Source organism: Bos taurus, chromosome 17 (assembly GCF_002263795.3).
Source record: "Bos taurus isolate L1 Dominette 01449 registration number 42190680 breed Hereford chromosome 17, ARS-UCD2.0, whole genome shotgun sequence".
NCBI lineage: Eukaryota > Metazoa > Chordata > Mammalia > Artiodactyla > Bovidae > Bos > Bos taurus.
Genome location: NC_037344.1, coordinates 3,217,507 through 3,240,098, shown reverse-complemented (window position 1 = coordinate 3,240,098; position 22,592 = coordinate 3,217,507). Strand labels below are relative to the sequence as shown.

Below are 22,592 nucleotides of genomic sequence, written 5' to 3'. Positions count from 1 at the left end.
AAAGAAGAATGGAACTGGAGGAACCAACCTACCTGACTTCAGGCTCTACTACAAAGCCACAGTTATCAAGACAGTATGGTACTGGCACAAAGACAGAAATATAGCTGATATCTTATCACAAATCTTGCAAGCCAGAGGGAGTAGCATGACATATTTAAAGTGCTGAAAGAACCTGCAACCAAGGACACTCTATCCAGCAAGGTTACCATTCAGACTTGAGGAGAGAGAAAGAGTTTTCCAAACAAGCAAAAACTAAAAGAGGTTGTTACCATTAAACTGGCCTTACAAGAAACATTAAAGTGTTTTCTTTAAGTGAAAAAGAAAACCTTATAACAAGAAATTTTAAAAAATGATATGAAGAAAAATATCACTGATAATTATAAGTATATAGTAAAAACAGTGAATCAACCACTTATATGAAGGCATAAATGTTAAAGATAAAAATTATAAAATCAAATATAACTATGATAAACACTGAAAGGGTACAGATATAAATGTACAATATAAAACCAAACCATAAAGTGTGTTGGGAATAAAATGAAAAAGGTAGATATGTTTCAAGATATGTTTGAATTTAAACAACTATGAATTTAAAACAACTATATATAATTGATATATATATATATATATATAAACCTCATGGTAACTACAAATCAAAAATCTCCAGTGGACACACAAAGAAACAGAGAAAATAACCCAAACATAAGACTAAGGAAAATCATTAAACTGCAAGGGAAGAGACTAGAGGAACAAGAAAAGAACATAGAAAAACTGCAAAAAATAATACTAGAAAACAGTAACAAAATGTCAGTGAGTACATGTCTATCAATGATTACTTTATGTAAATAGATTGAATGCTCCAATCAGGACATGGGTGGCTGAATGGATTAGAAAACATACCATCTATATCCTGCCTACAAGGGACTCACTTCAGATCTAAAGACACACACACTTGAAAGTAAAATGATGGAAAAAGATACTCCACACAAATGGAAATAAAAAGAAAACAGAGATAACAATATTCATATCACACAAAATAGACTTTGAAACAAAGTTTATAACAAAGACAAAGAAGGGCATCAATCATATAATGATAAACAAGTCAAATCAAGAAGAAGATATAACATTCATAAACATAAATGCCCCAGTACAATAGCACCTAAATATATAAAGTAAATACTAACACATATAAAGGGAGAAACTGACAGAAATACAGTAAGTATAGAGAACTTTCATAACCCACTTACATAAATGAACAGGCAGAAAATCAATAAGGGATACATTAGATGACACATTCGACCAGAAGGACTTAACAGGTATTAATATTTACAAATCGTTGCATTAAAAACAGAAGAAAACACATTCTTTTTCAAGTGCACATGGACACTAGATCTCCAGGACAGGTCTCATGCTAAGCCATGAAAAATCTTCAATTCATTTAAGAAGATTGAAATCATATCAACCTTGAATCTTTTCTGACTACAGTGCTATGAAACTAGAAATCAATTACAGGAAGGAAACTGGAAAATAAACAAACATGTGGAAACTAAATAATATATTACTAGAAAACCAATGGATCAACAAAGAGGAAATAAAATCATAGCTTGAGGTGAATAAAAAAAAAAAAAACAAACACAACTTTCAAAATCTATGAGACACAGCAAAAGGAGTTCTTAGAGGGAAATTTATAGTAATTCAGGTCTAACTCAAAACACAAGAAATATCTTAAATAACTTAACTTTCTATCTAAAGGAACTAGTAAAAGAAGTACAAACAAAGCCCAAAGTCAACAAAAGGAAGAGAATAATAAAAATCAGAGAAGTAAATAAAATAGAGACCAAATTTTAAAAAATAGAAAAAGCCTGGTGAAATTAAGCACTGTTGTTTAAGATAAACAAAGTTGATTAAGATGAGTCAGAAACTCATCAAGAAAATAAGAGAAAATCTAAATAAAATTAGAAATAGAAAAGGAGAAATTACAACCAATATCACAGAGATACAATCATAAAAGAATACTATTGACAACTATACACCAGAAAATTGGACAGCCTAGAAGAAATGGAAGAATGTCTAGAAATATATACTTTTCCAAGACTGAATCAGGAAGAAAGTGATTACTGAACAGTGATTACTATTAATGAAATTGAATCAATAATCAAAAACCTCCAACAAACCAAAGACCAGGACCACACCAGAATTGGAGAGTTTCTACCAAACATTTAAAGATGAGTTGAAGTCTATCTTTCCTAAACTATACCAAAAATCAAAGAAGAGGGACTTCCAAACTCATTCTATGAAGCCCTATCTAAACCAGACAAAGACACTATAAAAAAATTACACACCAATATTCCTGAAATGAAAAGATGCTCAATAAAAATTAGCAAACCAAATTCAACAAATACAGAAAAGAGATTTTTATTCATGATCAAATAAAATTTATTCCAGGGATGCAAGGATGGTTCAACATCTATAAATCAATCAAGGTGTTATACCACATTAACAAAAGGGAGAATAAAAACCATATGATCATCTCAATAGACACCGAAAAAAACATTTGACAGAATTCAACATTCATTTATGATAAAATCACTTATCATAGTTGGTAAAGAGGAAACATACTTCAACATAATAAAGGCCATATATGGCAAGCCCACAGCTATCATACCAAAAATGAAAAGCTGAAAACTTTTCCTCTAAGATCAGGAATAAGATAAGTATTCCCACTCTCATCATTTCTACTTAACATAGTATTGGGAGTCATGGAGGTGGGGCAAAGTACATGAAGGGGAATCAGGAGTACAAACTATTAGGTATAAAAGAAAGAAGTTACAAGGATGTAATGTACAGCACTGGCAATACAGTCAACATTTTAATAATAACTTTATATGGAGTATACTCTATAAAAACATTGAATTATGTTGCACATCTGAAACTAACAGAAGTATATACTTCAATTTTTAAAATACCCTTTAATGGGACTTAGATCTAGGATGTAGTCAAGATAGGGGGATATTAAAGTTCAGTGGTAACTAGAAACAGGGACTGGATGAAGCGACCAGTAAGAGTGTGTCTAGGAGAAAAGAAAGAGATATACCAAAAAGATCCAGGAAACTCTAACAAGTCAGAGAATAAAAAGGACATTGGGAAGGCTTGTCTGGAAAGACAGATGAAGAATCAGGAGAAAGTGGTGGCTTTTGAAGTAAAAGTGAGGCCAAGCATCCAGGGCATGGCGCACAAAGACACAAAGCAGCGCAACTAAGAACTGAAAAAAGATCCAACGCATTTAGCAACAACAAGGTCTTGTGCTTTCAACAAGGGTAGTTTCAGCGGAGTGACTTCAGTGGACTGTATATTGCAGCAAGCTAAGAAATTAAAGTGAAATAAAGACATAGAAACTAGCGTGTAGACAACGATTTTTAAGAAATTTGATTGTGAAGGAAAAGAGACAGAGGATGAAGGGAGACATCTATGCTTTTCAGGATAGGAGAGACTAAAAAAACTGATTGGAAAAGCCAGTAGCGAGGGAAATGTTGACCATATGGGAAGGGAAGGTGAGTGGTCAAAAAGAATGTTCTTGATGCAATGAAAGGTGACTGGTGCAGTCTGGGGATTGTTTATACCCAGTCCTCAACAAAATAAATACAATAAATTGAGAGTAAACATTTAGAGAAATTTATAGCAATATGACATAATAATCTTATATCTCTGTAATATAGTAATATCTTTTTTTAAATTGGGGCTTGCATTTTGTATGCCTTTTTTTCTCCCAATAATTTATATTTATTGTATTTTACAAAAGCATCAATCACAACAGATTGCAAACTTTAAAAAACACCAGCCCTGGTTCTTAACCACAATTGATTTGGGAAGTTTCAGAAAACAGGTAGAGTTTACAGAGAAGGAAAAGTATCTATTCCACTGCTACAGCAAAGAAAGAGATAATAATTGGGCTTATTCTTAAAAATTGGGCTTCTCAAAGTTAGTTTGAGGGATTATCATCCTTTTGGATGATAGTATGACAATATATGGAGAAGGCAATGGTACCCCACTCTAGTACTTTTGCTTGGAAAATCCCATGGATGGAGGAGCCTGGTAGGCTGCAGTCCATGGGATCGCTAAGAGTCGGATACGACTGAGCGACTTCACTTTCATGCTTTGGAGAAGGAAATGGCAACCCACTCCAGTGTTCTTGCCTGGAGAATCCCAGGGATGGGGGAGCCTGGTGGGCTGCCGTCTATGGGGCTGCACAGAGTCAGACACAACTGAAGCAACTTAGTAGTAGTAGTATGACAATATATGTGATCATTTAAAATATAAATGTCCTTGGACAAATAATCCAGATATATTATCATAAGGAAATAATTGAGTGTGTTCACAACAGCATTTTTATTATAGAGTGTTCAATATCTAAATTAGCACAAAAGGAGATGATTAAGATAAATCATGTTATAATATGCATATTAGAAATCCTAATATATGTATAGTCAACAACATGAAACATTTATACAGTGTATTACTTTTAAAAGGAGATAATAAAACAGTGTATATAAATTATTCAGTAGTGTAAGATTGGTGTCTGCATTCACTGAGATTCATTGAAAAGCGATTTTCAAAAATATCAAATTACTTATCTCTGCAAGATATAAGATTTTTGTTTATTACTGTTGTTTTTCATAAATTGTATATAAATTCTGCAATTATATATCATTTTCTAATCAGGGGAAATGACAATAAAAACCACTCTCATTTTGGAGTAAACTGGGTGGTACACAGAAAACATGGCCTGGTTATGGGAATTTTAGTAAATAGACAGTGATAGCTTCCAGAGTGAGCCTCACAGCTGTTTCTACACCATAAAACAGCTTCTCTTTGTGCGTTATTCTAGCTCCATCTCATTATCATTCTATGTGTGCTCTGACATGTGCTAAAAAAATGAATTCTCCACTCTTTTTCAGGTAAATAAGATGTGGCCTTCACAAAACTTGCCATGCTAATCCTTCCATGATTCTGCCAGAAGCTTATATCTCTGATCCAAAGGGGAAAATATTACAAAATTATCTTCCAGTGCAGAAGTTCCGAAAGACCTTGATTATTTATCTCTGGAGTATTGTGATAGATATGAAGTGTTTCATTGGTCTGCAGATCTCAGAAAACTGTTTTTCTACTTATGTCCTCTAGGCCTGATTGCTCAAAATAATAAAAGTAAGGGATCATATGAAAAAAAGTGAAAATAGAAAAAAAGCTATCTGCTGCATCTGTATATCCTTTAATGTAAATGGATTACTAACAACAAGAGTTGTTGAGGGCGGATGTTTGAGGAGTTTGGAGGGCAGTAGATCAGTCAGGGTAGCTGTCGGAAGGAGGAGGAGAGGAGACCCGGGGCGCCAAGTAGTTCTTAGCAGGTGTGTGTTCTGTAGACACTGAACTATGTACTGAATGAAGAATACTCACCATGACACATGTGTCAACCACGCTGGTACCCCGGGGGGAATTAAAGGAAAGATGATACTTACCGATTATATGATACGTGACAGCTCCATTGCTGCCAGCATCCATATCAGAAGCCAAGAAGGTGTAGACAAGGCCTGGCTCTTGGTTTTCCAGAACCTCAATGTCATCCCTGGGGACAACAATCTGTGGTGCGTGGTCATTTTCATCTCTCACCGTGCAGAGAATCACTGTGGTCCCGGACAGAGCAGGGGCTCCCCCGTCATGTACAAGTACTGACATGGAATAAAAGATGGCACAGATGGTGGCCATTAATTCACACCTAAAATATGCTGCCCCAACCAGACAGCCTCAGACCAAATTAACTGGGTAGCACTGGGTCAATAACGTTTTATTTAAAGACGCCCTACTGAAATGTAAAATTTCACCTCTCAACTGCCTGCGGCCTACTTTTGTTTAGCACAGACGAGGGATCACTTACCTCGAAGGGTGAGGACTTCCTGAACTTCTCTGTCAAGTGTGGCGGCCGTCACTACCTCCCCAGTGTCCGAATTTATCTGGAACAACATGAATGAAGCACCTGGCATAATTTCAAACTGAAGCTTGGAATTAATTCCTAAAGGAAAACACAGAGAAAAACTTAACCATTATCCCTTGGAATGCATTCATCTGTTTCATTTTTTCCTATGAATATGTTAAACCATAAATGAAAAAGGCAAGACATTGAACCTTCAAATTAAGGTAAAAAACAAAAGCCAACTCTTTTGGCTGTTAAAAAAAAAAAAAGCCTCCTGGGCTGAAATGCTTGATTTTCAAGTCTTATGAGACTTCACCACAGTAAATGCTTCAGAATTTCTCCCTTCCATAAAATTTTTCTTACGAGTGTGCAACCCTCCAACATATTCCTAATTCCTTCTGCTAATACTAATTGTGATTTAATGACATCACTGGAAGCTTGCAGGGCAAGTGACGATTTCTGTAGATGGATGCTCTGTTAGAGGCTGTGTCCAGTTCCAATACTCTGCTCATCTTCCAGCTGGGAGCTGAGCACATGGAGTTACGGACGGACAGAGTTTCCCGCCATCTTGTTTCCTACTTAGTATTCAGTCTCCTATCTCCGTGAGAAATGTGGTACCATATTACTGTGCAATCTGAAAATAATTCTTCCCATATTCCTGTGGTTTCATTTCTCCCCTGGGAAAAGTGTCAGGTCATTCCCATCTTTGGTATAAAGCTTTCTCATGCCAGTAACTTGAACTACGTTATTCCATGATATTGCAGTTATTTGCACTTCACAAAAGTTCATTTCAACCATGTTCCTAAATTCTTAACTGATGAGAATCTACATTAGATATAGTACTTAACATATGCGATTTACACTTCAATAAGAGACGAAATATTGTTCTTTGGACTTAACAAAAAAACTTCAATTACTCATTTCCACCTTGAATGTCATAAAAAGTAAATTTTCAGCCACCATGGTCTAGTAGAACTGAGTTCTGGAAAAAGTGGAATATGCTAATTTTACACTAGAATAAATATACATGACTTCTTCCTATGCCAGTTGAAAGAGAAAGGATATTTGGGATCACCTGCAGGCATTTTAATAACCTTGAGAAAAAATGTCTAATAATGTAGAAACCAAATATTTGAAATAGTATAATCAGAGGTCACCAGACTATTTCAGCCTAGCATTAGGCATTAAGCATATTATTGCATTAGTGATTATGTAATAATTAAGTGATTACTTTGGTCTCATAGTGATAACATAACCTTTTCTTTGGTCAGACAGAATTTTTAAAAATTCCAAACTATTAAAATTCCCTTTATCAGTCTCACCCTACATTATGAAAATGGGGACAATATCATGTTACATCTACTTTCTCTGTTCCTCAAATATTTGGTGAGCATAATTAAGTGCCAAGCACAGTGCTGTGTGCCAAAGAGACAGGTGGGGAATCAAAGAGGTACGGCCCTTGCCTTTATGAAGATATCATGGAGAACAGCATCTTTTAATTTTTGGACCCTTTAAAAAAAATAAATCTACTCATTTATAATGTGATCTTATTACACATTACATATAAAATTATATATTACATATTGTATTATATACATTTTAAAATCCTGACACTTGTCAAACCTAGAAAACATCTTCACATGTTTAAACAAAACACAAATTTTTACAGCTTCCCTTCCTCCCATTGGTCTAATTATTCTCTAATGTGCTTACCATTGTATTCAATACTCCTTTGACTTCTTAGAAACTGTCACATTTTATTGTTCCTTTTTTTCTACATTGTTTTATCCCTAACATAACACTCTACTTACCTTCAATCCTCCTAGTATTTTATTAAGAATAAATGAGATCTTTATGTAACTATAGTTTGCACATATATGTTTTCACACTACAAACTGTGCACCCTTTACAACTTAAACAATGTGAAATAAATTGAAAGTATTGCACTTGTGTCTCTTTCAGAATTCAATTAATGCCTTGCTTCTTCCTCAGTCCAATTCAGTTCATTTCATTCGCTCAATCGTGTCCAACTCTTTGCGACCTCACAGACTGCAGCACATTGTTCAAACTCATGTCCATTGAGTTGGTGATGCCATGCAACCTCTCATCCTCTGTCATCCCCTTCTCCTCCTGCCTTCAATCTTTCCCAGCATTAGGGTCTCTTCTAATGAGTCAGTTCTTCGCATCAGGTGGCCAAAGTATTGGAGTTTCAGCTTCAGCATCAGTCCTTCCAGTGAATATTCAGGACTGATTTCCTTTAGGATGAAATGGTTTGATATTCTCGCAGTCCAAGGGATTCTCAAGAGTATTCTCCAACACCACAGTTCAAAAGGATCAATTCTTCAGCTTTCTTTATAGTCCAACTCTCACTTCCATATATGACTACTGGAAAAACCATAGCTTTGACTAGATGGACCTTTGTCAGCAAAGTAATGTCTCTGCTTTTTAACATGCTGTCTAGGTTAGTTATAGCTTTACTTCCAAGGAACAAGCATCTTTTAATTTCATGGTTGCAGTCACCATCTGCAGTGATTTTGGAGCCCTTAAAACAAAGTCTCTCACTGTTTCCATCCATTTGCCATGAAGTGATGGGCCCAGGTGCCATGATCTTCATTTTTGAATGTTGAGTTTTAAGCCAACTTTTTCACTCTCCTCTTTCACTTTCATCAAGAAGCTCTTTTAATTCTTCACTTTCTGCCATAATGGTGGTGTCATCCCGACAGTCTTGATTCCAGCTGGTGCTTCATCCAGCTGGGCAATTTGCACGATGTACTCTGCGTAGAAATTAAATAAACAGGGTGGCAATAGACAGCCTTGACATACTCCTTTCCCAATTTGGAAACAGTCTGTTGTTCCATGTCTGGTTCTAACTGTTGCTTCCTGACCTGCATACAGATTTCTCAGGAGGCAGGTCAGGTGGTCTGGTATTCCCATCTCTTGAAGAATTTTCCACAGTTTTCTGTGATACACATAGTCAAAGGCTTTGGTGTAATCAATAAAGCAGAAGTAGATGTTTTTCTGGAACTCTCTTGCTTTTACGATGATCCAATGGATGTTGGCAATTTGATCTCTGGTTCCTCTGCCTTTTCTAAATCCAGATTGAATATCTGGAAGTCCATGGTTCAAGTACTCTTGAAGCCTGGCTTGGTGAATTTTGAGCATTACTTTGCTAGCGTGTGAGATGAGTGCAATTATGCAGTAGTTTGAACATTCTTTGGCACTGTCTTTCTTTGGGATTGGAATGAAAACTGACATTTTCCAGTCCTGTGGCCACTGCTGAATTTTCCAAATTTTCTGGCATATTGAGTGCAGCACTTTCACAGCATCATCTTTTAGGATTTGAAATAGCTCAGCTGGAACTCCATCACCTCCACTGTCTTTGTTCATAGCGATGCTTCTTAAGGCCCACTTGACTTCACATTCCAGGATGTCTGGCTCTAGGTGAGTGATCACACCATCGTGATTATCTGGGTCGTGAAGGTCGTTTTTGTACAGTTCTTCTGTGTATTCTTGCCACCTCTTCTTAATATCTTCTGCTTCTGTTAGGTCCATACCATTTCTGTCCTTTTTTGTGCCCATGTTTGCATGAAATGTTCCCTTGGTATCTCTAATTTTCTTGAAGAGATCTCTAGTCATTCCCTTTGTATTGTTTTCCTCTATTTCTTTGAATTGATCACTGAGGAAAGCTTTCTTATCTCTCCATGCTATTCTTTGGAACTCTGCATTCAGATGGCTATATCTTTGTTTCTCCTTTGCCTTTCACGTCTCTTCTACTCTCAACTATTTGTAAGACCTCCTCAGACAATCATTTTGCCTTTTTGCGTTTCTTTCTCTTGGGGATAGTGTTGATCCCTGCCTCCTGTACAATGTTACAAACCTCCATCCAAAATTCTTCAGGGACTCTGTTTATCAGATCTGATACCTTGAATCTATTTGTCACTTCCACTGTACAATTGTAAGGGCTTTGATTTAGCTCATACCTGAATGGTCTAGCCATTTTCTGTACTTTCTTCAACTTAAGTCTGAATTTTGCAATAAGGGGTTGATGATCTGAGCCACAGTTAGCTCCAAGTCTTGTTTTTGCTGACTGTACAGAGTTTCTCCATCTTTGGCTGCAAAGAATATAATCAATCTGATTTTGGTGTTGACCATCTGGTGATGTCCATGTATAGAGTCTTCTCTTGTGTTGTGGAAGAATGTGTTTGCTATGACCAGTGCATTCTCTTGGCAGAACTTTATTAGCCTTTTCTCTGCTTCGTTTTGCTTCTTCCTCCTCACAGAATAATCCTCCAGAACAAACACAGCATCATCAAATTTGAGAACCAAAGAAATAAAAGTCAAATGAGACTATTTGATCTAACTCCATAATCTTACTAAGAAAACTGGATATCTGAATCTGAAGATATTTAGGGATATACTTAAAATACACCTAGTAAAGGATGAGTGTGTGTGCGTGTGTACGTATACATATATCTGCTCTTAGAGCTCAAGACCTACAGTCTTTTGCTCTTTTACCTTCTCCCAGTCTCGGATAGATACCCTTCCTCAATTCATTTCTTTCCCTATCAAGTCCAGACCCATGAATTAACACTTTAGAAACCTTGCAAATTTCCTCAGGTCTTCTGACTTTTTCCGAAAGAATCCCAGCAAAACCTTAGTTCAGGATCATGTCAACCATCTCTCTGGTCTTCTGGACTATCCAGCAGATAATTGGGGCTGGAGAAAACTTCACAAAAGCATAGACTGAGGCCACTGAAATACCACTGTCCTCTGGCAATCTGTCCAGTTTTCCTTGGTCACCCCTTTCCTGTTCAGGTCTTCTACCCAACCACCTACTGGCTGACTCTCAAAAACCACTTTCCTTCCTATTTCCCAGAGAAATTGAGGCATTGGGAAAAAGGCTCCCTCAGCTTCTTGCATCTGTACTTAACCCCACCTCTTGCTTTCTGTCTCAATGGCAAAAATAATGCTTCAAACACCCTCTTGAAGTTTTCCTGTCAGTTCTAATCTTTCTCTTTACATTTTCCCCTTAAATTATACTCTTCTCTAGCTATAAAGGGCTTCCCTGGTGGCTCAGTGATAAAGACTCTGCCTACAATGTAGGAGACCTGGGTTTGATCTCTGGGTTGGGAAGATCCCCTGGAGGAGGGTATGGAACATACTCTAGTACTCTTGCCTAGAGAATCCCATGGATAGACTGCAGGCTGCAGTCCATAGGATGACACAGAGTCAGACACGACCAAAGCGACTAAGCAGCAACAGAAGCTAACTGTAAGAAACAAGTTTTCTTCTCTTTATAGCCAAGCTTCTTTTAAAAATTCCCTGCAGCTAGCTTGAAACCACTGCCATATATAGTTATTCTTTCTGCAGTCATCAATAAGCTTCTGGTTATAAAAATCTACTGATCATGTTTAGCTGACTTATCTTCTCCGTAACTTCAGATATTGCTGACTAATTAAAAAAAAAAAAAAACATGGAAAGGAAAGAACAAAGAGAGAGAGGAAGGAAGGAAGAGAAGGGGAAGGGGAAAGAGGAAGGAAGGAATTCATTCCACCTCTTTCCCAGTTCACTGGCTTCAGTTTCCATCCATATGCAGATGACACATATGTACTGAGCTCCAGTTATTTGATTAATTCATTCACTCATGCAACACACATTTATTTATACAACATACATTTACCAAGTGCCAGGCACTCGAAAGATACCACCAAATTATCTTGAACTATCATTGAATTATCTTGGTCCTCAGAATTCCTCTCATTTCAGTTCAGTTGCTCAGTCGTGTCCAACACTTTGCGACTCTATGGATTGCAGCACACCAGGCCTCCCTATCTATCACCAATTCCCGGAGTTTACTCAAACCCGTGTCCATTGAGTCAGTGATACCATCCAGCCATCTCATCCTCTGTTGTCCCCTTCTCCTCCTGCCCTCAATCTTTCCCAGCGTCAGGGTCTTTTCAATGAGTCAGCTCTTCACACCAGGTAGCCAAAGTATTGGAGTTTCAGCTTCAACATCAGTCCTACCAATGAACAATCAGGACTGATTTCCTTTAGGATGGACTAGTTAGATCTCCTAAGAGTCTTCTCCAACACCACAGTTCAAAAGCATCAGTTCTTCAGCGCTCAGCTTTCTTTATAGTCCAACTCTCACATCCATACATGATTACTGGAAGTAATGTCTCTGCTTTTTAATATGCTATCTAGGTTGGTCATAACTTTTCTTCCAAGGAGTAAGTGTCTTTTACTTTCATGGCTGCAGTCACCATCTCCAATGATTTTGGAGCCCCCCAAAAAATAAAGTCTGCCGCTGTTTCCACTGTTTCTCCATCTATTTGCCATAAAGTGATAGTGGAGAATTATAGACAGTGTGGTGGAATATGTGAAATCACTGGGGAAGGGGATCAGGGAAGATTTATCACAAGTAGATAATTGCTCATTTATATCTCATTTAACAAACCTACAGAGATAGTGAGAGCAAGTGCCAAGGTACCACACCACATGCTAAGGATGTAACTGCTGGCAAGAAGACACACTCTCTGCTCTCATGCTACATACAGTGTAGCACTGGATTCAAAATAAGCAGGCAATTACAATTCCACATGATAAGACATAACTATGTGTTGCCTTCTGTATAAGCGGAGGCCCTAAAGATGAATTAGATTTATCAAGTAAGAGGGAATAAAGTGAATGCAATCAAAATAGGAACCAAACACCATACTGCAGGCTACAACGTCCCATATTATATGGGCTCTGCTTATTTCTCCAAGCTCTTCTCATAATTTTTCTTGGCCCACCAATGTCCCTTCTGCTCTCTGAACATGCTAAGTGTCTTTCTGTTGGGGTCTTTGATGTTGCTGTTCCTTCTGCCAGCACCTCCCTCCATCCTTTACAAGGTGTACTAGTTATTGGTATACTAAATTATGGTGCCTAGGATCTGAAGCCATTCTTCCCTCCTCTGCCCTGCAATGCTGGGGCTGGGGATCCGGATGCCACAACTGTGCAGGACCTCCTTTGCCACTAAGCCCCTGTTAGCATCTGCCAATAAAGCGACCCTCAAGGGAGACTGAAGGTCAGAGGAAAGCAGATGGGACTACTTCTTCCGGTTCTCTTACTTTCCCTGTCAGCAATGCCATTTTTCCTGGTGTAACAGCTGTTCACAACTTTCTGTCTCTTTTGGCTCTCCCAGACCAGGCTCTACAAAGCCCTTCTGCTCTTTCTCTTCCTAGGTTCTGATAATCTCATCTTCTTTTTGTTTCCCAGAATTAGGGGTGGTAGCTGCTTTCCTATAGTTATTTTTTTCTGGGTTACTTCAGGATTCCTTTTTCACTTACTCAGCCTTCCATACCAGTATTTTAACAGCTGGTTTTCCTGATTACATATGACTGGTGCAGTACTCGGAACAAGAGTGGGTCCCAGGTATCAGGGATTCTGATACTGGTTTGGTTATGCCTTTGGCCTTAAAGGCAGTGCTGGGTTCCTGCCCAAAGGAAATGAAACACGAGTAATTTGTCACTTGCAATGGTATCACAGGGGCTTCCCAGGTGGTGCTAGTGGTAAAGAACCCACCTGCCAGTACAGGAGATATAAGAGACGTGGGTGTGATCCCTGAGTCGGGAAGATCTCCTGGAGGAGGGCATGGCAATCAACTCCAGTATTCTTGCATAGAGAATCCCATGGACAGAGAAGCCTGATGGGCTATAGTCCATAGGGTCACAAACAGTCAGACACAACTGAAGTGACTTAGTGTGTGTGCACACACATGCACACACATGCACACACACACACACTATAGTATCATAATCAATTAAATTATCACCCATGTTTGATTGTGATGAACTGACTATTAAAGGACTCCTATTCCTTAGAGGACCAAATGGTGCTGACCATAGCCTTGGGATAGTAAAAGGAGTATGGTGTGAACTGGCTATCTCTGAATACAATGAGAGCTTACAGAAAGAAAATTATAAGCTGAGGCTTTAAAGTCATAGTTTAGGTCATAGTCAAAATAGCTGAAAGCTTCTAAGGAAGTCAGTCTCTCTGAATATCAGAACCAAATTGGGCAGCAGATATATAAGGAGTAGCTTCTTGGAAGGGAAAATCCATATGAAGACCCACAGATTTCAACATACTGCAGGCAGATCTCAGCATACATGCAAATATGACTCAGTCAGAGACAGCTTTCAGCTTTCAAAGAATATCAAGATTTTTCTAACTTATATTAGGATAAGTCTGTCCAAAATGTGTGGAAATCAATTCTAAGAATGTGAAACCCAGAAAGATTAAATAACACTTTGGTTTATGCTGGATTTATTGATGTAGTGTGCTTACTAGCTATTCTGAATTGAATGTTTTAACTCGTATAGCTATGTCCCTTGACAGTTTCTTTTGATTGGTTGTGTTACAAGTGGCCTATCATTGTTGAGTTTGAGATGCCAGACTTTCCCCGGCATACTATACAGGAAAGGAAAGTTTGAGAAGAACGTTAGGATGGATTTATGTATGACATGCCCACCACCCTCCTCTGACTACATTTACCAACAATTCAGAGGACTCTCCCTTCATAAAGACCATGGGAAAGGCCTTGGTTAGAGGGACACAGCATCCTTTAAACGCCCTTTGGTAGTAGCCCTCTGTGTCGGTTGAGGATGATGGTACCACTGGCTCTGGAGGTCACCTTTTGAGAACCAACACTCTCAGACTTCCTGGACCAGATAGCAGAGTAGAAGCAAGTTGAGCTCACCTCTTCCCACAAGTCTATCTAAATTACAACTAATTGTTGACCAACCATTGATAAAAAAGACTGGAACCTACCAGAAAATATATTCTACATCCAGAGACATAAAGAGCAAACCACAGTGCAATGGTAGGGGCATGAACTTGCAATATAGTCAAATCCCATACCCCCTCCCTGGGATCAGCAACCCACAAACTAGAGAACAATTTATACCATAGAAGTTCTCCCACAGGAATGAAAGTTCTGGGGCCCATGTCAGGTTCCCAAGCCTGGGGGTCTGGCATAGAGAGGAGTGAGCCCCCAGAGTATTTGGCTTTAAAGGGCAACGAGGTTTGAGTTCAGGAACTCCACAGGACTGGGGAAAACAGAGACTCCACTCTTGGAGGGCATGTCCGAGGTCTCAGGCACACTGGGACCAAGGACAAAAGGTCCTTCATAACCTGGGCCATAACCACCTGTGGGTCTTGGAGGGTCTCTTGGGGAGGCAGGGGAGGGGGCAGCTGTGACTTATTCTGGGACGAGGACACTGGTGGTGCACACACTGAGGAATGGTCATCAGCATGAGCTCTCCTGGAGGCCAATATTTTGGGACTGAGACCTGGCCCCACCCAACAGCCTGCAGTCTCCAGTACTAGGACATCTCAGGCCAGACAACCAGCAGGGTGGGAACACAGCAGACAGGCTGCCTCAAGACTTCCTGAGCTCACAGCTGTCTTCAGACGCACTCCTTGGCAGAGCCCTGCCCACCCTGGCCAAGGCCCAGCTCCACCCACCAGTGGAGAGGCACTGCTTCTCCCACTAGGAATCCTGAACAAGCCTCCAGATCAGCCTCACTCACCAGGGGGCTGCAGAAGTGAGTCCACAAATGCAGGTCAGAACCTACCCCAAGACCAGCTGGTCTCTGGCCCTTGAGTAACAAGAACAGAGTGTACTGCTGGGACATAGGACATCCTCTACAGAGGGCCACTTCTCCAAGTTCAATAAACATAACTGATATTCCACATACATAAAAATAGAAATTCAGACAAAATAATTCAGACAAAAAAGCAGAGGAATATGTTCTAGGTGAAGGAACAAGATAAAACTCCAGAAAAACAACTAAGTGACATGGAAATAGGTAATCCTCCTGAGAAAGAGTTCAGTATAATGATCACAAAGATGATCCAAGAACACAGGAAACAAGAGGGTGCGCAGAGCGAGAAGCTACAAGAAGTTTTAAACAAAGGGAAAATATAAAGAGCAACCAACAGAGTTGAAGAATACAATAACTGAAATGAGAACAACACTCTACACCAATTTATAAGGACTATCGGAAGTGATCTGCTTTCATCCAGCAGGAACAACAGTACATCTTTATGTAAAGTCTTCCACTATCAGCCATCATCTACTCAGCAGAGATAAAGATCATCTCAGCATCCAGTATTTCATCACACTGATCCACTACTGTGATGACATCATAATTGGATCTGATGACCAGAAAGAAGTAACTTAGATACCTTAATTAGATATATATATATATAGCAGCAGTTGGCAAACTATAGCCCACTGGCCAAATCCAGCCTGTTGCCTGATTTTGTAAAATTCCATGGAAGTCCAGCTACATTTATTTGTTTATGTATGACCTACTGCTGATGTCTTGCCCCAATATCAGCATTGAATAATGGAGACCTATAGCCTGCACAACCTAAAACAATCACTGTTTTGCCCTTTACAGAGAAAGGTTTGCATAACCCTATCCTAGAGTAAAGGTGGGCAAGTGATAGGAGCTGAGAATAGAGAGGAACACCACAATCACTTACTGAAGTGTCTGGTTGTTAAGCTAAAAGAGAATAGAAATGTATCCTCAAAATCATAAGGAATTAATAAATAATTCTGACGAGCAGAGTGTTGATTTCAGATTTACTCTTTATGAATATAATTTTTCATGTAATTCCTCAACGATACAATGCCTACACAACTCAACCATTTCCAAAGCAGAAAAAGGATTGTGCCTGGCTGAGTGAATGAAGAAATAAACAAATGAATTAGTTCAGAAGAGTGAAGGCAGCTTGAAGCAGCCTATTTCACAGATGCTGCAGTTTTTCAAATCATGTAGTCAAAAATAGTTACTACACTCCTATGTCATAGCTTGCATTATCTTAGAGACCTGGGATAAAAGCAAGTGAAATATTAAAATGTTTTGAATCTATGAGTTCACACCTTAAAAGGCAGGCAGACAGACAAATAATCATATAATCACAACACCGTGTATTAAATGAATGAAGATTGTATTTCCAAGTTTTAATAGTGATTGTCTCTGGGTGAGTAGTCCTTTTTCTGTCTCTGTTTACTCTTTCATTAATTCTAAAATTTTCCCCCAATTTTAATATATCTGGAGTTAGATGCTTCTTACAATTAATGGTATCTTAGATTCAGAGAAATAGATGAAATACCGTCATGGCAGTGTTTCTAACTTTGCTCCAAGAGTAGGTTGTTGGGTCTAGTTGTTCATCCAGCACGAGACAGTTTCCAAGAAACCAGATGTAGAGATTGTTCACGATAAATCCAGATGCATTTTTATGGGATAGAGAATAAAATTTCACTATAGAATTCAACATTTTAGCATGGCAATGTGCTGTTGTACCACGAATGAGCCAATACATCATCAGGACTGAGTCGTCTTTCCTGATGGGGCACCCTTCCTCCCAGGACTAGGGGAGAGGTACCCCTGGGGGTAGATCTTTTCTCACTAACAATGGAGCTCTTGTTGGTGGCACCAAATGCTGTAGCAGTTTTAATATCTTAGTTAAAATGTGGTAGTTGTTTTTCCCATTTAATACAAGAAAAAGTCCTGGTAGAGCCAGTGTGAGTCATACATCATAAACATTCAGTACTCAAATTCCTATGGGTTTTGAATGCCAAACAACATTTTGGCTTACACTTTTAAAAACTACATTGTAGAATGCTAGAAAACACATGTTAACCTTTCAAGTATTAAGTAAAGCTATAGTATTTTTAAGAATACATACTATTAAACAAGCCATTAATAAATTCCAATGTGATGCCAGATATGTTAAAATCCTGACATCATTTAATTCTTATGCATAATCCTTTTTCATTGTCTTAATCCAACAAGCAAAGAAGAAGAAAAAGATTTAGGAAAGATATGTTCAAAAGCACATGCATACATCCAAATTCACATACACTGACATAATCATTGGTTTAACAGATCTGGCCTCATTAAAAACACTGAGATTTCAGTAAACCAAGATTGTACACAAAACTTGTGAAGGTACATGAGACTCAGGAAATGCTAATTTTGTATCTCAAACACCCACAAATGAAAAGCCAGAAAACCAGCAATTTTGCATCCAAATTTCCTGGCAAACCATAATCTATAAAATAATAAACTTTCAATTAAATTATAAATAACAGGTTGCAGACCATTCATTCCAAAAGAAAATTACACTAGCACTTGGCAACTTGACAGTAAAAATTGGAAGGCATATTTTGGTAGTCATCTTTAGTTGACATATGAAAACTTTTGAGACAAATTCTTTTCTCCTTCAAATATTAAAGTAAATCAATATTTTCCATAGGGTCAATTCTAAAAAATGAATTAATAAAGTCAAGGGGAGGAAGCATTTTACAAACTTTAAATGATCTCTAAATCACACACCAGTGACTGACTGCATTTTATCCGTCTGCACTTTGGGAAGTGGTTTCTGTGCTGCCCAGAGCCCTGCGTGACTCAGTTTACATCAGAAAATGCTCTCAAAGAACTTTACCATACTGGATACATTGGAAACACAAAGCTCATGTATATTCTCCATTGTTTCCATCATCTAAAAACCACACTGCCAGAAACGTGCTCAGTTCAAAGCGGAGTTGGGACGAGCAGTTGCTAGGGCACTCTAGCCCTCTTGGTGAGCACAGCAAGCAAAACTCTTTGATCACACTGCCCCGCTCTGGTCAAAAGAGAAAACTGGGCTGGCCCGTCAAAGATTTTGTAGCATCACAAAAAATACATTTCTTTAAAAGAGGATGTTTCCCCAAAGGGCAAAGCATCTAAATGGTAAATAACTTAAAAGTTCAAGAAAAATGCATCTTTTACTCCTCTGATAAACAATTTAGGAGGTAAATGCTGGTGTTCATACTATTATTTTCATAGAAACATCTGTTACAGTTCTTTCAAGAGAAGAACAAAATATTATATTGATTATGAATCGCCAGTTGCTATATACAAATGTTAATTTAAAAAGACCAACTTATTAAACTATTTGTATTAATTCAGATTTAAAAATTCAGCATATGCTGTTAATGGCAAATATTTCATTATAATTTTTATAAGTATTTAGTTTAAAATTTAAAAAGTATATTATTAGAGTTACTGAAACTTAAATGTCCCCCAAAAGTCATAGTGATATTGAAAAGAAATTCTAAGATATTTGAAAATCCCTAGTCATAGTACGGAGAAGGCAATGGCACCCCACTCCAGTACTCTTGCCTGGAAAATCCCATGGATGGAGGAGCCTGGTAGGCTGCAGTCCATGGGGTAGCTAAGAATTGGACACGACTGAACGACTTCACTTTCACTTTTCACTTTCATGCATTGGAGAAGGAAATGGCAACCCGCTCCAGTGTTCTTGCCTGGAGAATCCCAGGGACGGGGGAGCCTGATGGGCTGCCATCTATGGGGTCGCACAGAGTCGGACACAACTGAAGCGACTTAGCAGCAGCAGCAGTCATAGTAACTGTTCACTTCAAAGTCATTTGTCTGGACACAGTGGTTGATATTAATATTAATAGTATTACAGTAATGATGGGAATTAACATTTGTTGACCATTTATTGTGCCAAACACGGTCTCAGCTCTTTGTAGGTGATACCTCTTTCATTCTCAGAACTGGGAATTAGGCTCTCTTGTAATCCCCATTTTACAGATAAGGAAACCAAGGAGCAGAAACAACTAGTATAAAGCTGAGGCAAGGCTACACAGCTTAAGCGGTGCTTCTCGGATTCCAACCCAGGCAGTCTGACAACAGCATTCTCTCTTCTATTATGCTATGCATAGAGGAAGTCAGGAGCCATTTACTTTCTGTACTTATGTATTTTGCTACTACAATCTGAAAAAAAAATGTGATACTTTGTCTATACTTGTTTATTATCAAGATCGAATCACTAAATTTTATGCTAATTAGATATGTATCTACTATAATAATAAAACTTAATATAAGCAAATGCTACAAAAACTACACATTATACATTCATTTTTTACATGTATGGTAATTAACAAAATATCAGAAATCTGAGATAACTAGCAACTGTTTTCAAATTTCTGGTAAATTTCTGATCCATATTTAATTTTAACATGAATTACCTAGTTGCCATATTTTTGAGTTACCTGAATCTCTGTCCACAGCTTCAACTCTTGTGACAAACTCTCCTGGATTTTGATTTTCTTTAACTGAAGCTTCATACAGGTGCTGCTTAAATACTGGGGCCTCATCATTTACATCAAGAACAGTAACTGTCAAAGTCTGGGATGAAGAAAGTGTTGGTGTGCCACCATCCAGTGCCAGAAGGGTCAGAATGTGCTGACTTTTTATCTCATAATCCAAAGGAGAAGCAGTAGTTAGAAAACCTGTTTTGAAAGAGAAGAAAAGTAATGCATAATATTCTTTGGGAAAGTCATGCTCACTCTACTTTTGCATAAGTTCTCTAACCTGCTAAAAATTCAGAAACTTTTTCTGTTAAAGTTAAATTTATATATTATCTAGAATAAAAGAGAACATTTTTAAAAGTCACCATAATTTAAATATAAGAATGAATCAGAATTCAGTAATAATCCATCATGTACCATTATTTACTGAGATGATTACATCAAGGATATTTATCTACCCAACATCTATCTTCATTAAAAAAAAAAAAAAATACCACTACAACAACAGAAAGTGAAGAGGAACTAAAGAGCCTATTGATGAGGGTAAAAGAGGGGAGTTAAAAAGCTAGCTTAAAACTTAACATTCAAGAAACTAAGATCATGGCATCTGGTCCATTACTTTGGGAGAGTCAATTCCTAGGCAGATTGATAAGAAGTCTGGGGGTCCCCAAAGAGAGAGGGGTCTGGAATTCTCAAGGAGGAGGAAAGGATAAAAGTTTTTCTTTTTTCCTCTACATTTTTTAGTCTTAGTCATAGTCACATAAGTCACGTTTTTATCTTTAAGCCTCAAACTGATGATTACACAACAAACAACTCAGTTTAAACTCTGTACCAAGGATTATGTAACAAGAATGTATCCTGCTTCAGGACAGTTTCTGGAAAAAACTTTCTGGCTAATCCTGTTATCTTAAAATGTAAATTATGGGAGCGGGTCTAGTAAGATCTTTACAATCTCCAGACATTCTTTTGATTCACTGTAATAACTACTTAAAAAGTATATAACCCCCTTGCTAACACTAGCGAAGGGGGCACTCTCCATCCCGCTTCTGATGTCTATGTCGGAAGCTCTCCCTATCCCTTTTCTTACTTTAATAAAACTTTATCACACAAAAGCTCTGAACGATCAAGCCTCGTCTATGGCCCCGGATTGAAGTCTTCTCCTCCGGAGGCCAAGAATCCCAGTGTCTTTCGTGATTCAGCAACAACCTTTGAACTTCATGGCAAACAGAAGTGGTAGAAGTGGAAACAGTGACGGATTTTACTTTCTTGAGCTCCAAAATCACTGCAGACAGTGACTGCAGCCATGAAATTAAAGAAAGGCTTGCTTCCTGGAAGAAAAAACTCTGACAAACCTAGACAGCATATTAGAAAGCAGAGACATCACTTTGCCAACAAAGGTCCATATGGTTAAAGCTATGGTTTTTCTAGTAGTCATGTATGGATGTAAAAGCTGGACCATAAGGAAGGCTGAGCACTGGAGAACTGATGCTTTTGAACCATGGTGCTGGAGAAGACTCTTCAGAGTTTCTTGGACTGCAAGATCAAAGCAGTTAATCCTAAAGAAAAACAACCCTAAGTATTCATTGGAAGGACTGATAGTGAAGCTGAAGCTCCAATACTTTGGCCATCTGATGCAAAGAGCCAACTCATCAGAAAAGACTGATGCTGGGAAAGATTGAGGGCATGAGGAGAAGGGAGCGACAGAAGATGAGATGATTGGATGGCATCACCGACTCAATGAACATGAGTTTGAGCAAACTCCAGAAGACAATGAAGGACAGAGCAGTCTGGCGTGCTGCAGTCCACAGGGTCACAAAGAGTGGGACATGAGTTAGCAACTGAATAACAAGGTTCTGTGTATCCCTCTTTATGTCAAAGGACACTTCATGTGTAAATGTGACCAAGGTACAAAAAGTTATGGTTATATCCTTTAAGACATTAAGTTTTTGTTAAAAAGTTACAGTTTCTTTATACTATTCTCAGTTAACTATCTTTCATATTAATAAAAAATAATAAAGACTTTACAACTAGGACAATAAAATTCACAAATAAAATGTCTCTATCCAACTGCCACTGAAGTACATAATTCACATAAGCCACGTGTTATAAAAACTTGCATACATATATTTGTTACATAATTCCAACTGTCACATTTTTTCTTTTAGAATTGGTACTTGCTTCTCTAACACATGTTTATCCTATAAGAGCATTTCTTCAAATAATTAAAGAGGTTTACTGAGTCATATTTTATAAAATGGCTTCTCAAGAATTGCTTATCATTTTATACTTCATAGACAAAGCCATTGAAAACCTTACTTTGTCTTGATTTAAAAAAATATGAACCTTGTGAGAGAAAAAATAGCCCATCTCATATGAGTATATTCAGTAATTAGCATTTTTATGATGTTAAAAAGATCTAAAACAGCCACTGCAATTGTTCAAGATTCATGATATCTATATTACTGAGACACA

At 38.0% G+C, this 22,592-nt stretch overlaps 1 protein-coding gene across 1 annotated transcript in view; it reads right to left on the bottom strand.

Moving 5' to 3' along the window:
• Positions 1-22,592, bottom strand: part of LOC539323 (protocadherin-23) — a gene marked incomplete at its 5' end in the record, with an annotated part of 135,956 nt that overhangs the window by 93,477 nt on the left and 19,887 nt on the right. The window contains 3 exons of the mRNA XM_059876472.1: positions 5,514-5,723; positions 5,930-6,064; positions 20,082-20,321. Coding sequence (XP_059732455.1) covers positions 5,514-5,723; positions 5,930-6,064; positions 20,082-20,321 — 585 coding nt within the window. The remainder of the gene's footprint in view (positions 1-5,513; positions 5,724-5,929; positions 6,065-20,081; positions 20,322-22,592) is intronic.